This window comes from Mirounga angustirostris, unplaced genomic scaffold (genome assembly GCF_029215605.1).
Source record: "Mirounga angustirostris isolate CCGP_5_RB_7025 unplaced genomic scaffold, mMirAng1.0.hap1 SCAF_1, whole genome shotgun sequence".
Classification (NCBI taxonomy): Eukaryota; Metazoa; Chordata; class Mammalia; order Carnivora; family Phocidae; genus Mirounga; species Mirounga angustirostris.
Window position 1 is genome coordinate 85499457 of NW_026991709.1, and position 18476 is coordinate 85517932.

The following is an 18476-nucleotide window of genomic DNA, read 5'->3' on the forward strand; positions in this document are numbered from 1 at the left end:
GTTCATCTCTGATTGGTTTTTTTTATACTTTCTGTCTGTTTGTTGAGGGTCTCACTGAGGTCCTCCACTCTTTTCTCAAGTCCAGTGAGTATCTTTATGACCATTACTTTAAATTCTCTATCAGGAAAATTACTTACCTCTGTTTCATTTAGGTCTCTTCCTGTGATTTTGTCCTTTTCTTTCATTTGGGACATATTCCTCAGTGTCCTCATTTTTGTCTAACTCTGCATCTGTTTCAATGTGTTGGGAAAGTCAGCTATGTCTCTTGCTCTTGAAAGTAGTGGCCTTATGAAGAAGAGGTCCTGTATGCCCTGCAGTGCAGTGTCCCCTGTTCACCAGAACCTGGCACTTTAGGGGTATCTCCTATGTGTGTTGCATGCACCCTACTCTTGTGTCTGAGGTATGTTTGGATTGTCAGTCTAGTCATCTACAATGATTTGCTTTGTGTGTTGTTGGCAGGGTTTGGTCCCTGTCTTGTTAGTGTGCCAGTCTGGGGCCACCTTAGCTTGAGTTGGGTGAGATCAGGTATTTGCCAGGGCTGTGGTTACACCGAACTGCAGGGTGTTCTCCCTGTGTTGTCCCCTAAGAAGTCTTCATTGTTGGGCAAGGTCTGCAGATGTCTGCTCCCAATCCTCTGCTGGGACCACGGGGGAACCAGTGTATGCGGTTATCTTCCTCTCTCCCCAAGATAGGAGTCAATTTGGAGTGGTATTGACCCCTGTCAGGGCTACTTGCACACTGCCAGGCTTGTGATGCCATTTTGGATGGACTCCTACTGAGAGAGAGTTGGAGGGAGCATGTCCACAGAAGAACACAAGGGCAGGTGCACAGTGTTAGTAGAGTTTGTGCTGGTCTGCTGTGGGAGGTGGCCAGGTTGGAGGGAGTAGATCTGCAGAAGTGGTTGGGGGCCAGGCACACAAGTGAGGTGGAGTGTGTTTGCACCACACTGGTTCCCATAGGTGTCCGTGTATCTAGGGAAGGGAAATGGCACCTACAAATTCCTTTGTTCTTAGAGAAATCTCCCTAAGATCCTTGCCCCTCAAGCATAGGTCCTGAGATTAACAAACAAATCTCCCTCCTGTACATCCCAGGATTCTTTCAAACTGGTGCTCTGTTTTGTATTTCAGTGGGACTGTTTCTTGTACTGTCTTTAAGAGTGGGGACTCCATTTCCTCTCACCCTCAACTCTCTTGGACCCAAGCCTGCTGCTTTTTAAAGTTACAAGTGTTGGGCGCCTGGGTGGCTCAGTTAAGCGTCTGCCTTAGGCTGAGGTCATGATCCCAGGGTCCTGGGATCAAGCCCCGCATTGGGCTCCCTGCTTAGCAGGAAGCCTGCCTCTCTCTCCCACTCCCCCTGCTTGTGTTCCCTCTCTCACTGTCTCTCTCTGTCAAATAAATAAATAAAATCTTTAAAAAATAAAAAAATAAAGTTAAAAGTGTTAAACCCCAGTGATTGTAAGGATTAGAGAAATTAAGCCCCTCTGCTTTTCAAAGGCAAATGTTACAGGGATTCATCTTCCCAGTGCAGGTCCTCCATGTCTCAGGTGCCTGGCACAGGATCTGCTCCTCTCTCCTCTCTGCATCCACCCTATTCCTCTTACGAACAGTCCCATTGGTTTGTTTGGCTCCCCACTACATCTCCACCCTTCCTACCCTCTTTGAGGTGGCCTCCTCTCTACGTTTAGCTGTGGAAAGTCTGTTCTCCTAATCTTCGGGTCGTTTTTTGGGTTATTTACACTGATGGGGGTGTTATCTAAGTGTATGCATGGGAGGAGGTGAGCCTGGGATCCTCCTCCTCCATCTTCCACATGTCTGGGTACATGTTTTACAAAAGTTTAACAGACAACAAAGTACAAAAATTTTAAATAACTATACAAAATACAAGAAGTAACAATTCAAAATTGTTTCATGATTCTTAACTAGGACCCTAGGTCTGAAAGTAGTGAACCGAAAATATTTATTGGCACTTACTCCAACTTAAGAGGAGAAAAGTTCAGGATGCCTGGGTGGCTCAGGTCATGATCCCATGGTCCTGGGATCGAGTCCCACATCGGGCTCTCTGCTCAACAGGGAGTCTGCTTCTTCCTCTGCCTGCCACTCCCCGGCTTGTACTGTCTCTTGCTCTCCCTCTCTCTCTGGCAAATAAATAAATAAAATATTTTTTTTAAAAAAAAAAGGAGAAAAGTTCTCCCTACAGAGGCAAACGCAGAGTCATGTATGCCTCCTACAAGTCCCCACTTAAAGTGGCCACGAGAGCAAAATGGATACTGGAAGAATCAGTCAAGTGCATTTTGGAAGATACTGCAGGTGTAAACAGGAATCGATAGTTAATGAACTTTTGCAAAAAATAGCAAAACTTCAAAAATGTATTAAAACAGTATCATCTGAAAAACTGTTTGAAAACAGACATTATTCAATAATACAACCAGTAAGGTTGCATATTCAGAGACCATGACTTTGGATAAGTACCCAGAATCAGATAATAGTTTAGATGAAAGACTTTTTTGAATTCTGAACCTATTCTAACCCTTCCGGAGAAGCCCGCAAAAAAGTTGTTCACAAGGTCATGATGAGGCTATTTCTGAAAGGCCATAATGAAAAAAAAAAGAGGTTTCCCCCCCTCTTGCAGGCATTTGGGAAATGCGCACAAGGATATTTTCTTTCCAAGAAAGAGATGGTAGAAGCAAACAGAAGACATGCAGGCCTGGTCTGGGCATGTTGAGAAAGCTGTCTCGTTACATGTCTGCTTCAATTCTAGGAAACTTTACTTACAAGTCACTAGAGGTGTGCGGGTCTGGTCAGGGTTTAGTGCCTTCTCTAGATAGGTCATGTGAATCCAGGATTCTGTTCCTTGGAGTTTGGTGGCACAAGGTTGAAGAGAGTCTTTCTGGAGGTGTCTTTTTCACTAGGTGACATCTTCAGGTTGCAAAGTGTGATGCTTAAGGTTGCCATCTCTAGGGAGCGCACTGTGAAAAGATCGCTCTACCAAAGCATGGTTTTTTTTTTTTTAAGACTTTATTTATTTATTTGACAGAGAGACAGTGAGAGAGGGAACACAAGCAGGGGGAGTGGGAGAGGGAGAAGCAGGCTTCCCACAGAGCAGGGAGCCCAACGTGGGGCTCAGTCCCAGGACCCTGGGGTCATGACGTGAGCCGAAGGCAGACACTTAACCAAATGAGCCACCCAGGCGCCCCTCCATTATTATTTCTTCAGTGGCCTTAATTAAAGGTGTGGAGGCAGGAATGGCTCTGAGACAAGGGGGAATCCCCATGCCACAGGGTCTGGTTATTAGCTGTAATACCTTATGGGTTGATGATGGTCCCCATGTTTTGGGGTGAGTACTCCCGAGGGCATTCTCTTCTCTCTTACAAAGAGGTAAAAGGAAAGTTGATGATTAGGACATCCAAGGGCAGGGGACATTACTAGGCTTTTTTTTAAAGTTCCAAAGGTTACATCTTCCTGACCTTTCCAAATAATAAGGTCAAGTTTGTCATTTTTTAGTAAAGCATATAGAGTTTGAGTCATAAGAGAATTTTGGGATCCCATTTCCAACGGTAGCCAGCAAGTCCAAGAAAACCTCATAATTGGTGCTTAGTTTTAGGTTTTGGCAAGTTCAGGATATCTTGAAGTCTACCTGGATCCAAATATCCTTGTTCCAAGATCAGGTGCCCTAAGTATTAAACCTAAGTTTGAGCAAACTACAGTTTATCTTTGGAGAGTTTATGTCCCTTTAAGGCCAAAAGTTGCAACAGTTAGATGCTGTCTTCCTGTGAAGAGTTTTGAGAAAGGGAACAGAGAAGCAAATCATCTACATAGTATAACAAAGTAGAGCCTAGAGAAAACTATATCATCTAAATCAGTAAGATTTTAAAAAACCTCTAAGGTTTGTGACCGTAAGGACTCTCTGTAGGCCTGAGGCATTATTGGCCAGGTGTATTTCCCATTCTGCCCAAGTGAAAGCAGAAAGATTAGCTATCCTTATCAGCTGGAATACTAAAATACGTACTGCAGAGGTTACAGTGAAAAATCTGCTTTCAGTGGGAATGGATGTCAGTAGCATATGGGGGGTGGGGAGCCAGTTAGGAACAAGGTGCCAAGGAATAACAATGTTATTTATTGCTTGGGCTAACCTCCATCCTTGGCCGTCTGGTTTTCTTACAGGTAAAATAAGGGTATTACAGGGACTAGTGTAGGGATTAATGCAGCCCAGAGCCTTGTAATCTTTTATTATGGGCTTGATGCCTTGCAAGGCTTCTTTATTTATAGGCTGTTCATTAATTCTGGGGATGGGTTTTGAGGGATCTGTTTGAATCTTGATGGGAGATGCACTCTGGATTCTGCCAACATCAGTTGAAGATCTTGCTCATCAAGAGGATGGTAACTTATCCAATAGGGACAAATGATCAGTGTCCCCAAACTCAGCTATAGTGCTGCCAGAGATGAAGCAAATAATAGATGTCACAGGGCCATTTAATTTACCTAATTGGCTATTTTGACTGTTTTTTTTTTTTTTAAGATTTTATTTATCTGACAGAGAGAGACATAGTGAGAGAGAGAGAGAGAGCACAAGCGGGGAGAGGGGGAGAGGGAGAAGCAGGCTTCCCACTGAGCAGGGAGCCCGATGTAGGGCTCGATCCCAGGACCCTGGGATCATGACCTGAGCCGAAGGCAGACACCCAACGACTGAGCCACCCAGGCGCCTCCCTAATTGGCTATTTTGATTACTACCTTCAAATTCCAGAATTATTTCCCAATTTAGGAAGAAAGGAATTCTGGTATGGTATTTTTCTAAGAGATCTTGGCCCAATGGGGCAGAGGAACTAAAGAGAAAGAGTTGTGTCTCTCAAAGTGCCTAGACAAATGGGAATAGGTTCAGGGACAGGAATCTACTGCCGTTTATTAGAGATCCCTACTATTTGAACTGTTTCAGTACTCTGAGGCAGAGGCTGCAGTGGGGTTGAGCACCAAGAGTGTAGCTCTCACATCAGTAGAGACAGATTCATTCCCAATCTGGAGAGTGGTTTCTCTGAGCTGATTAAGAGGGAAAACTGGGAAGAGCTCCTGTTGTTCCTCAGAGCCCTGTCATTGGGAATTAGGAAGACATTGGAAAGGCTGGCTAGGAGGCTGAAGGCTGCTGGAGCATTTCAGTTGGTAACAATCTTTTTTTTTTTTTTTTTTTTTTTTAATGTCCTGGCTCTTTGCAATAATAGAAAGTAGGAGGGTTTTTGTTTTGGTTAGGGCCCTTATTTGCAAGACTGGAAAAGTAAGAATTCTAGGTGACTCCTCCAAGGATGCAAGTAAGCTCATTTGCCAAATTAACTAAATCTGCAGTGAACATAGTTTCCCTTTCCATCCTGGTCCTTGTAACTAAAATAGAAGTATCTTGGTTCAGTCCATTAATAAATACATGGTTAAATGTTACCCAGGTGGATTCAACATATAAAAAGAAGACCAAATTGTCTTTCAGTTTTCTTTAAAGACAATTTGGAGTCAATTATAATAATAATGACAGATTCACCAGACTTTTGTGTATAAGCCTGCATTTCATTCTAGTCAACAGGCTTAGGAAAAAGTACTGTAATTGCTTGGTGGAGATTTCCAGTGAGTGTCCTAGCATCTTGCCAAAAATTAGGGATCTGTTTCTCTAAATCTATTTACGATGTTTCCATTGAGGTAGTTTCATCTAGTGTTTGGTCTAGCCCTCACCAACAGGGATATTATCAGAGAGACCGGGTTGGTGAGTTTGAATGACAATGCTAAATTCTTCAGCAAACCTCTGGGTGTCCTTGGTCACTTTAGGGAACTCCTTTAACTATGGCTTGCAATTCAGCCTTAGTTCAGTGAACATAGATATGTGGGGTATATTTAGCTCCTCAGAAGACTTAACTTCAAATTCAGGTTCAGGAAAGGAAAGGAGAGAGGAGGAAAGGTTTAGAGGAAAAGGGAAGTTTGGTGAGAGAATTGGCAAGGCAAAACTGCGGGTGTGGAGGGGGAGGCAGTGCAGAAGGGAAGGAGGAGGACGGCACTGATGTGGGGCCTGAACACAGTGGCTGCTGCACATCCTGAGACAAAGAAGATAGGAGGGGAAAGACCTTATAAACCTTTTTGTCTTTTTAATTGTTTGCCTGTTAGTCTAGAAATTGTATTTGGCAGAGAGACAATTTTAGATTCCTAATAATATTTGGAAGTTTCAGAATACCAATCAATCCCATTCTGTCTTGGCAATTTTAGAGCCATGGCTGTCCAGTTCAGTTTTGAAAAAAGTAAGTTCGGGAAGATTGAAAGACCTCCCAAATGGCCACTGAAGCCCCAGTTTATAGCTGTCAATCAAATGTCTGGGGGGCGCTGGAACTTGCTATTGGCATGTAAAGTGGGGGACAGTCTTAGGGGACTGAAGCCTTAAATCTGTGGAATCTGGCTCTACAGGGAGTGTCAGAGTGTTGGAGAAGTGGTGTTAGAAAAGTCAACACGTATTTGGCATCAGGATGGAAAAAATTTTTCATTTGGTATCAGAAGTGTTATGTGTAGAACAGCACAGATGCATTATAGAAAAATTAGTTGTGGGCGCCTGGGTGGCTCAGTTGGTTAAGCGACTGCCTTCGGCTCAGGTCATGATCCTGGAGTCCCGGGATCGAGTCCCGCATCGGGCTCCCTGCTCGGCAGGGAGCCTGCTTCTCCCTCTGACTCTCCCCCCTCTCATGTGCTCTCTGTCTCTCTCATTCTCTCTGTCTCAAAATAAATAAATAAAATCTTAAAAAAAAAAAATTAGTTGTATAAAAGCATTGTTATTGTAAGTTATTGGTAAAGGGCTAGTCAGGTCTGTTCAGTATTCATCTTGGCTAAAACCAGTTTATCTTCTGCCAGTTCCTTCCCCAAAATCATCTTGCATAGCTTAAGATACCCCAGTGCCTTTGTGTCATTTTCAGTGCCCTCCACATTTATTTTCTTTCCTTTGTTCCAGCTCTAAATCTCAAACAGATTTATTCACAAAACCTACCCCACTTCAGCTCTGCCACTTCAGTAAATTTGGTTATGTTTGCTTTGGTTTCCTTTCCAGCCTAAAAAATCCCATCTCTCTGAAGCTTTTCTTGATCATCCTAGCTAGAGGAGATGTGTCCCCTCCCTCCCACTTAATTCTTCTGGTACTTGTCTATGCCACTTAATACACCACATCACATTACAATTTCTGAGGCAGCATAGTGGAGTAAAAATAAAAAGAATTATGCACACAAGGAGTCCAGAATTTGAATCTTGTATTAGCTATGTGCCCCAGAATAGCTTGCTTCTGTCAGCCTTACTTTTTTCTTTTAGAAAGTGGAAATAGTACCAATCTCAAAGGATTGTTGTGAGAATTAAATGAGGTAATATATATAAAATGCTTAGCACATTGCCTGGCATATAATAGGCACCAAATACATATTATCTTCCATCTTCTCCCTCTACTTGGAATGTAGGGACATTTTGTTTATGCTTTTTTATACACTCTCTTGACAATACAGTATGTGGCAAATGGAAGATTTATTAAACAAATGAATAAGAATCAATACAGCTTTGTGTAAAGGATAATTCTCTGTAATGACACTCTAAAGGACTTTTGAGTACAGATCATAAGTTTTTATGTCAAAAATTACAACCTCAGGGGCACCCAGGTGGCTCAGTTAGTGCGTCCAACTCTTGCTTTCGCATCAGGTCATGATCTCATGGCTCCTGGGATCAAGCCCCGAGAGGGACTCTGCACACAGAAGGGAGTCTGTTTGAGATTCTCTCCCTCTGCCCCTCCCCCTGCTTGCTCTCTCTCGCTCTCTCTGTGTCTGTCTAAAATAAATCTTTTAAAAAATTTACAACCTTAATGTAACCATAGGATAGAATTACAAGCTTTGTGTTCTTTGCTATAGGTATGTCCTACTGAAAGAAAGAAACATGCTCCTAACTCTAGAGCAGGAGGCCAAGCGGCAGAGTTTGCCAATGCCAAGTCCGGAGCGGTTAGAAAAGGTAACATTTATGGGAGACTGGAGACTGTTGGATGGGATAAAAGCCAAAATATGTAAGTGTTCCTATTTTCTTGGCAAGGAGATTTCTTTTTTTAATAAGGTGGGTTTTTAGTAAATGTACAGAGTTGTGCAACCTTCACTATTTTAGAACATCTCCATCACCCCAAAATGAAGTGTCATGCCCATCTGTAGTCACTCCCCATTCCCACCTGCAAACCTCAATAGATATGTGGACATGTGTTTTTATTTCTCTTGGGTAGATACCTAGGAGTGAAATTGCTGTCGTATGGTAAATCTATGTTTAATGTTTTAGGAAACAGCCCAACTGTTCTCCTAAAGTAGCTGCACCATTTTACATTTCTAGTTCCAGTTTAACTACTTCCTTATGAACCAGGTCAAAGTTCTTAATACTTTTTTTTTTATTGTGGTAAAAAACAGATACCATAAAACTTACCTTTTTAGTCATTTCTAAATGTATAGTCCATTAGTGTTAAGAATATTCACATTGTTGTGAAAAGGTCAACTATTGCTCAAATTAGGTTTTCTTCATCATTAAAAAAAAAAAATCCCAGGGCACCTGGGTGGCTTAGGACCAACTCTTGATCTCAGCTCAGGTCTTGATCTCAGAGTTATGAGTTCAAGCCCCACATTGGGCTTCCTGCGGGGCATGGAGCCTACTTTAAAAAAAAAATGCCTTGGGTTCATTATTTCCACTCCTAGAGGTAATCAGTCATACGTATTTCCTGTTTATCCATCAGAATTTTTCTCTGCATGTAGAAGTGTGCCTAATTATTTTTATTTACAATAAGTAATTCCTCTAATTTGGTTATACTGTATAAACTCTTCTGACATTGGCGTCTTCAACTTACCTAGTATATCCTGGATATCTTTCCCTATCAGTATATGTAGATCTGCCTTTTCTTTTTTGTGGCTGTACACGTGTAAGCTAGTTCTTCCATGTCGAAGTTTTTTGGTTTATTTAGTTAGATTTCTCAGGGTTTTTTGCCTGGATTGCTTGCGAGTCCGCTCTTTGTTGATGTGTCTGTGCCAGAGTAAGTAGTCAGTGAGAACAGAGCTCGGCTGTTTGCCTGGCCTCAGCTGTGTTTCGCTTTCCTTTCCCCACACTACTCGCGGCCGTCTCTGCCTCTAAGAGGGGAGGACCTAATATTCCTGCAGAGAGTCCAAGAAGGTAGTAACATCTCAGTTATTTACCCTAACTAGAATTCCATAGCATACTTGTTTTTTTAAACTTTATTTTGACATGAGACTGACAGAAAAGAGAATGGTACAGAGGTACTTTTCACCCAGTTTCCCAAGTGAATATTTTACCACATTTGCTTTATCCTTCTCTGCCTTTCTCTAAATAACACATTTTTTTCTTCAGAAGTTTGAGTAAGTTATATACATGCTGTCCCTTTATCCATAAATAATTAAGTATATGTTGCCCAAAAAACAAGGATATTTCCTTAGATAAGTATTGTACAATTTCCAAAATCAGGAAATCAACACTGATACAGTACTGTTATCTGATCTGCAGATCTCTTTCATCAGCTATCCTAACAACATCCTTTATAGCAAAAAAAAAATCCTGGATCATTTGTTTTCAGTTGTTCTCTTTAGTCTCCTTTGATCTGGATACTCAGTCTGTGTGTGTCAGGACATTGACATTTTTGAAGAGCATAGGCCAATTTGGATTTGTATAATGTTTCTCCTTATAATCATGATGATTGGCAGAAATATCATGGGGGTGATACTGTGTTCTTCACAGTGCATAATATTAGGCACAGGATGGGGATTTTTTTCTGTTACTGGTGTTGACATTAATGATTTTGTTAGTGTGGTATCTGCCAGGTTTCTCCACTGTATATATAGTTACTCATTTTTCTTTGTATTGAGATCATGTAAATATCCTGTAATTCCTCAAACTTTTATTCACTAGTTTTAGCATCTATTGATCAGTTATTACTGTGATGTTTGCTAAATGATGATTTTCTTATCCCACAATTCATTCTATGTTTATTGGTTAGCTTTTTTCTAAAGGAATGGTTTTCCCTTCTGTTTCTTCCTTCTTTCCTATCACTGTGGACTCCTGGATTCCAGTTTTATTCAGTGAGTTATAATTCTTTAATACCATCATCCCAGCCTAAATGGCCAGTGTGGGTCCCTTCACACTGGCCTCTGTGTTCTCATCATTCTTTCGTAAGGCACAACAAGTTGTTCTGGATTCATTTTGTACTTTCCCTGCCCCAGCCTTGGAATCAGCCATTTTACAGCAGAATACCCTGATTCCTTTTAGCGGAGAGTGATTTTTTAGAAACTAAGATCTGGGTGGTAGGTGTCCTCATTGCTACACAACATTTGTAAAGAATTGAGATTTTATTTTCAGGTATATTTGCTAATTCTGCTATTAAGGAAAGTTATGTTTTAGAGGTTTTTTTTTTTAAGATTTTATTTATTTATTTGTCAGAGAGAGAGAGAGCATGAGCCAGGGGTGGGAAGTAGGCAGAGGGAGAAGCAGACTCCCCACTGAGCAGGGAGCCTGACGCGGGACTCGATCCCAGGACCCTGGGATCATGACCTGAGCCAAAGGCAGACGCTTAACCGACTGAGCCAAGAGAGTCTTAATAAAAGTGCATTGGCTATTTATAAATAGCACATTGTTTATTTGGTGAAGAAGCTTTTGCTTGTTCTAAGATTTTTAAACTTCAGAGGTAGACTATCCCCTATCCCTGTTTAAAAAAAATATATTTCAGAAGTGAACTTCATCCCCATAGGTCCTATTACTGTATTACATTTTCTGAATAAGTGGAATCCAAAAATAACATTTTTTCCAGATAAACTGAAAGCAATAATTTTTTAAGCCTCAAATGTATGGAGTCTTCTCCATGTTTTGTGACATACTACTAAGGAAAATTTATCAAGAAAAACACTTAAAAAGAATTATTCTCAATTTAAGATAAAACCTGAAGATTTGGAAGTGTGTAAGGACACTCTAAGCTCTGGAGTAGTTAAACTAGAAAGGAAAGAAAGCTCTTTGAGGTTAGCTTGTTTTGAATAAGGTGTATCTAATTGATACTTCTGATTTTCCTTCTTATCTGGTGGCATGAACATGAGTAATTGGATGTTAACTCTGTGGACTGGGTAGCCATTTACTTTCTTTGTGAGCTAACATTAGATTTCAGTTAGGAGCCCCAGAAGTAAGCTTGCATGGGAGAACTCTAATGTAGTCGGTTCACAGCCAGGCTTACTAAGTTACTAAGAACTACACAGCTTCATATTAGGCCATGACCAGTCTGGTTTCTTCACTCTTCTGAGTTTGTCTGTCTTCAAAATAGGATTCACTATTCTCACCCATCTTTTATTTCTCAGAGATTTTGTAGAAATTCATATAGTTAAGGAAGTACATGTGGATTCAGCTGCTCATTATGGCTTTGATGGAAGAAGGGAGAATAGAAGCACTGAGTGTGAGCTGAGTGTATGGGTTATGAGGTAGTCTATCTAAATTTGTGGCTTTCATATCTCTTTTGGGTCTCGCAGCCAACTAGGAGACTTTTTTTTTTTTTTAAGAGTGTGCGCACCTGTGCATGTGGGGGTGGTGGGCAGTGGGAGAGGGAGAGAGAATCTTAAGTAGGCTCTACACCCAGCATGGAGCCCAATGTAGGGCTTGATCTCATGACCCTGAGATCATGACCTGAGCTGAAATCAAGAGTCAGACGCTTAACCAACTGAGCCACTCATGCGCCCCTGGAAGATTATAATCTAATCTGTCGTCCCTCCCCCCCCCCATTTTTGAGAACTCTTTTAAGAAACAAGTATGTATGTGCAATATTTCTATTTGTTATGATGCTCACAGAGAATACATACAACCAGCTAAAAATGCCTCTCAGTATTTAGAGCTATGAAAAAATTTAGCTCACCTGTCATTTTAGTCCCCAAATATGAATATTTATTTATAAAAATACATATATTGCCTTACCAGTATATTATTATATGCATTGTAAAACTCAATAGAAATGTTAAAAGAAAGAGATAAGAATAGAGGTCCTAATAGGATCTTCTTCCATCTTGATGGATCTTTAGAGATTAGGATCGGGGTAGACTGATACTCCATTCTCTGTAATAGTAGCGGCTGCCAATTAGGTCAAAATATCAGTGTCTGTGTGTTAGGGCACACTGATTAGTTGAGGCCAAAACATGGGTTTTAGCAAACTGTTATCATTTAATAATTCATTGAGTTTTGAAATAACAGGAGTCAAATGGGGTCTCCATAAGGAGTCTCTGCAAGTGTATCCCACTCTAAGCAAAACTAATACATATATATGGAAATCTGAGCTAAGTAGATCTTCATTTAAATGAAATTAAACTTTTGGGGCACCTGGGTGGCTTAGTCGTTTGAGCATCTGGCTCTTGGTTTCAGCTCAGGTCATGATCTCATGGGTTGTGAGATCAAGCCCCGAGTCAAGCTCACACTCAGCGGGAGTCTGCTTGAAGATTCTCTCCCTCTGCCCCTCCTCCAACTTGCATGCACACGAAGGTTCTCTCTCTTTCTCTCTCTCTCAAATAAATCTTTTAAAAAATAAATGAAACTAAACTTTTAAAAAATTACAAAAAGTGATATTGTAAGCACCCATGTATACATACCTGTGCCAAAAAGATTTTTAGGAAATATTTGACAGAATGGTTTTTTGTTTTTTAAAGATTTCATCTATTTATTTGACAGAGAGAGAGACAGCACAAGCAGGGGTAGCAGCAGAGGGAGAGGGAGAAGCAGGCTTCCTGCAGAGCAGGGGGAGCCCAATGCGGGACTCCATCCCAGGACCCTGGGATCATGACCTGAGCCGAAGGCAGACGCTTAACCGACTGAACCACCCAGGTGCCCCCAGAATGGTTCTTTGACAAAAATATTCATTAAGGTTTTCTGTAGCATTGTCTTTATATGTTCTCTCTCTTTTTTTTTGGTATTTGTTGTAGGTGATTGTTGAAATTACATCTTCTTATTCTCTTACCAGGTAATAGATTCCATGGATGCATTAGATAAAGTTGTCCAGGAAAGAGAAGATGCCCTAAGACTTCTTCAGACTGGTCAAGAAAAAGCTAGACCTGGTGCTTGGAGAAGAGACATCTTTGGAAGAATCATCTGGTACATAGTTCCCACTGTGGTTTTTCCACGATGAGAGTGGCAGTCTCATGGCTTATTCTCCTGTCCAGTATCTTTTACAAAAACTCTCACCATATGAAATATATTATAGATGTATGTAATGTAAACAGAGGTCCCCAGGCCCCTTTGGGACCCCAGGATATGAATGAAGGTAACATTATCTGGTAGGCCAGGGACCCCATTCTCATGATTTAGTTATTTGTAGGTTCTTTATAACAGTAGTTCCTAACTTATGTCAGTCATATGACTTTTTGAGAATTTGATTAAAGTTATAGATCCTTTCCCTAGAAAAATGTACATGTGCACATGTAATTTCAAAGAGTTATAAATACCATGAAGCTCATTTTAGGACACATACCTGCCACTTAAGAACCTGAGACTTAAGCGGCACCTGGGTGGCTCAGTCATTAAGCGTCTGCCTTCGGCTCAGGTCATGATTCCAGGGTCCTGGGATGGAGCCCCACATCGGGCTCCCTGCTCAGCGGGAAGCCTGCTTCTCCCCCTTCCACGCCCTCTGCTTGTGTTCCATCTCTCGCTGTGTTTCTCTCTCTGTCAAATAAATAAAGAAATCTTAAAAAAAAAAAAAAAACCTGAGATTTAAAAAATTCTCAAAAAAAAAAAAGGAAGTTCTCAAGGAATAAGGCCATATGAACCCATTTCAATGTTTGCTCCCATTGCCATCAGGATAAGCCCTAGTCCAAATTATGAAACAGTTTATTTTCATTACATCTTTCCACCTTTTGTCCCTCTAGTTCCCGAAGTTCTGTCAGACCTTGGGAAAGGATCTGATAATAAACATTCAAACTGAGGTATAAATAATTGAGAAGACCCACTGTAGTCTGTCTCTTCCAGGGTTGTATTGACATTTGAATTGAGCTGCTAAAAGGAAGCATACTTAGTAGAATTTTAAACATCAGTCAGCAAAATGAAGAAGGCATTGTGGGTGGTTAGAGACCTTCCATGCGCTCCTGAAAGTAAACCACATAATAGTGCTTACTCATTAGATAGGATCTTTTAATGGAGTTTGCAGTAATGGGGCTGCTTGGAGCCAAATGTAGGGGAGTAGCTGTATGTCTGTAACTGTGTAATCCAATACAGGAAAGAGAAATTACCAAAACATCTAAGTAGAAACTTCATTTTTTACTAATTTTTATTTGGATTAATCCAGTTGAGGCCAATTAGGAAAGGGTGAGGATAAAGGAGAGAATCTGTGTCAATACTAGAATCTGGATGATGCTATTCTCTTCCAGATTTTTTAAAATTTTGCTTTTTAACTTTCCAGAGCTAAACAAAGTAGTAAACAAAGCAATTATGTCATCTTTCCAATGTAGTTTATTAACTCAAACATTATAATTCCAGTGCCTTTTCCCTAATTTTCTATTGCATGTTAAAATATTTAAGATGCTAAACCTTTTAAATGCAGAGCTCCTTCTTAAAAACATTTCATCTGAGGTTTTTTTTCTGTCAACAAGAACATGTAGCATATTATGTTATATTAATATTATTGCAGGGGGAGGGGCAGAGGGAAAGAGAATCCTAAACAGGCTCCGTGCTCAGCGTGGAGCCCGACATGGGGCTTGATCTCATGACCCTCAGATCATGAGCTAAGGCGAAATAAAGAGTCAGACGTTTAACCAACTGAACCACCCAGGTGCCCCTGTAAAATCTTTTAAAAGCCAGTTTAAAAAAGAAAGCCAGTTACATCTCATTTTATTGAAACATATTTAGCTCAAAGATGGCTAAAACTTTCTGTAACAAGTGAAAAATGTATTAAATATTTTCTATTAAGTCAGTACCTTTTTGTTTTCTTGGCAGGCACAAATTTAAGCAGTGGCCTATACCTTGGTACCTAAATAAAAGATACAATAGGAAACGATTCTTTGCAATGCCCTACGTGGAACGTTTTGTCAGGTGAGCACAAATACTCTTAATAATGAAACTTAACACAAGTTAAGCTTTTACGTAAGTAATACACGTACATTATGGGAAAAAATAGAAGAATCAGGTAGAAAAGATGAAGTTAAAGTCTTCTATAATCTCACCATGCAGAAATAGCTTCTGTTAACATTCTAGTGTATATCCTTTCAAAAATTTGTATTGCCCTTCTGTTCATCAATCTGTATGTAAGTACATGATTAAATCCCTCTGTAATGTGAAAAGGAAGGTCCAGATACTTCAGTTGCATAACATAGGAGCTCATGTTATCGCATGAAAGGGAGCTAGGGTGAGGGGAGTGCATCTTTTGTTACATTAATGATGTAACTTTTGGAGAGCACCTAATGATGGGGACTAGTTGCTAGAGGAACCAACTTTGAATAGATGGTTGAAACTTTCAGTCCCACTCCCTGATTTCTGGAGAGGGGAAAGGGGCTGGAGGGGAATCAGTTGCCAGTGGCAAGTGATTTAATCAGCCATGCCTATGTGATGAATCCTCCATAAAAACCCAAGAGGACAGGGTTCAGGGAGCTTCACTTTCGGTGAGTAGCACCTGGAAATTGGAGGGGAGTGGGATGCCCCACTCTTTGCCCTGTGCACCTCTTCTATCTGGTTGCTCCTGAGTTTATATCCTTTTTTTTTTTTTTTAAAGATTTTATTTATTTATTTGAGAGAGAGAGAGCACATGAGAGGGGGGAGGGTCAGAGGGAGAAGCAGACTCCCCGCCGAGCAGGGAGCCCGATGCGGGACTCGATCCAGGGACTCTAGGATCATGACCTGAGCCGAAGGCAGTCGCTTAACCAACTGAGCCACCCAGGCGCCCTATATCCTCTTATAATAAATCAGTAATCTAGTGAGTAAAGGGGTTTCCTGAATTCTGTGAACAACTCCAGCAAATTAATCGAACCTAAGGAGGGATCTTTGGAACCTCTGATTTACAGCTAGCCTGTCAGAAGTACAGATAACAACCTGGACTTGGAACTGGCATTTGAAGGTCAAAAAGTTGTGGGAACTTCCAGCCTGTAGCGGGTTGTTGAGCACAGGTGACGACCTCTGATGCAGTTTCCATGTAGATAGTATCAGAATTAAGTTGGAAGTCTCAGACATTCTGCTGGTGTCTGAGAATTGCTTGGTAGGAGGGTGGGGAAGGGGGGCCCACCACCCATGGAATTAGGTCCAGAACCCTTTTATATAGTACATCCGTTCTACATGGGCATTAAGTAGCACTCATCTTTTTCATCATCAGTGCTCTAGATGTGGTCAATCCTTGATTTAATTCTTCTTGCAGAAGGTCTCCAGGGTCTGTCCTTCGTACTCCCATCTCTGCCCTAGTGCATTCCCTCTTCATCAAAATGAATTATTGAACATCTTCCTCACTCCAGTCCATTCACATATTGCTTCCTGGCTCATTTTCCTCAAACCTTTTTTATCAGTGTTGTTCAAAAATCTACAGTAGCTTCTTGTCTACAGAACAAATCCCAACTCCTTCCCACCCATTTCCACAACTTAGTGTTAGCTGCATATCCTTCATAAAAGTCATACCTTTCTTATTTCCTGAATAGTCTTGCTTATTTTCCTTTTGTTGCTCCTTTATTTACAGGTCTGAAATCTCTCCACCATTCACATTTTAAGGCCCAGTTCAGATGCTAAGCAATTAAGAAATTCAACTGCACTGTTTTTTTCCTCCAGTTTCTCTAAGCCTAATGTGCCATTTGGTGCTTTTGTCCCATAGTCATACAAGGTGAAGTTATAGTTGACTTTTAAAATAACGTATGAGAATTTATGAATCCAGTGTCACTCTTACAGGCCTTATACATGTTCTAATTACTCTATTTTTGAAACTACCTTTTTAGCCTTACCTTCAGAGCATGAAGCATAATCTTCTGACTATTCTTAATAACAAACCTTCAGGCGCCTGGGTGGCTCAGTTGGTTAAGCGACTGCCTTCGGCTCAGGTCATGATCCCAGGGTCCTGGGATCGAGTCCCACATCGGGCTCCCGGCTCAACAGGAAGCCTGCTTCTCCCTCTCCCACTCCCCCTGCTTGTGTTCCTGCTCTCTGTCTCTGTCAAATAAATAAATAAAATCTTTAAAAAAAAAAAAAGAATAACAAACCTTATTCTTTCATATGGGTTGATTTTTTTAATGGCTAAAATTTAGTTGGAGCAAAGACTGATGAATAGAATGGGTTATCTGATTTCAGCTTTGGTTTTTATACTTAATTTACAAAATACCTTATATTTTTAAACATCTACGCCTATTTTGGTCTTCACCCAGATAGAATTCTTATCTCAGATTTCTATGACCTCTCCCACAGCACTGGCCTATTAAGTTATTCACTACATAGCACTTAATTCTTGTTATATTTTATATAAACTTATGCCTAGTGATCAATACAATATCCTGGAAAATGTCATCTTAAGTACAGTAGAGGGTTGGCATCCATGATGAATTTGTCATTTGCAATTTTGATTCATAATTGACCTTGGAGGTCAAAATAATTTTAGCTGAGGCACAAACGCTTCATGCTCCAGGATGGGTGATGGGTAGAAGCAAACTCACATAGAAAGTGGCGAGTCTAACTAGCACGTAAGCATCATCTGTTAGTAGAGTTTTATTCTCTCTGTTGTAGGGAAAATGATATGGTAGACTGAGTGCTATTTGGAATTAGGGAATTCCTAAAAGTCTCAGGATATATCTCAGGGTACAGAAAAATCTATTGTATTCAATAAAACTAGTGCTTTTAAAGTATAGAAAGGTAGCCCAGTCTTTTACAGGCTCACATGATCTGTTCATTCTTTTCAGGTAGGAAACAGAAGAATTGGTGTAGGGTTACAGAGGGTTTTTATTTCAAGTTCATCTCTGACTTGTGTAGGTTTACAGTGATTATTCAAGTTTAATAGTCTACATGACACACTTAAGATGGAGGCTGGCATGACTGAGACTCTTAGGTAATTGATTTGGACATACTTTGATAGTACTGAATAACAGGGGAATAGTTTTGTATAAATTGCTGTTATGCTTTTATTATTCTAGATTGAGACTTGAGAAACGAGCCCGCATTGAAGCAAGAAAGAAAAGTTTAGAGAAAAAGAAAGAAAAATTTCTTCAGAAAAAGTTTCCACATCTTTCTGAAGCCCAGAAATCAAGTCTTATCTAAAATGTCTGAATTCTTAAGTTGCCATTTTGTTTTCCTTTGATAAGTCTATATACAAAAGTAAATGTGTATTAAGTAATTTTATAAAGAAATTGTGTTTTTAGTCAAATGACTATCAACTCTTTTAAGAATTAATATGCATGCTAACTCTGGAAGTGGTCATGCTTCTGCCAAAATTTTTTAAAAATCAGGTATAAAGTTCAGATACCCACTTTATAAATTCTGACATCTAAACAG

The 18476-nt window shown here is 40.4% G+C and overlaps 1 protein-coding gene across 9 annotated transcripts in view; it reads left to right on the plus strand.

Moving 5' to 3' along the window:
• MRPL47 (mitochondrial ribosomal protein L47) overlaps positions 1 to 18476 on the plus strand; it is a 38882-nt gene that overhangs the window by 12062 nt on the left and 8344 nt on the right. For 5 of the 9 annotated variants that reach the window (XM_045903328.3, XM_045903337.3, XM_045903333.3 and 2 more), the window contains exons 4-7: positions 7895 to 7991; positions 13000 to 13130; positions 14964 to 15059; positions 18119 to 18348. In XM_045903328.3, coding sequence (XP_045759284.1) covers positions 7895 to 7991; positions 13000 to 13130; positions 14964 to 15059; positions 18119 to 18242 — 448 coding nt within the window. In that variant the 3' untranslated portion in view covers positions 18243 to 18348. Of the gene's footprint in view, positions 1 to 7894; positions 7992 to 12999; positions 13131 to 14963; positions 15060 to 16683; positions 16730 to 16936; positions 17152 to 18118; positions 18349 to 18476 lie in introns of those variants that run through there. The other 4 variants (XM_045903329.3, XM_064584991.1, XM_064584984.1 and 1 more) reach the window with 4 other exon arrangements.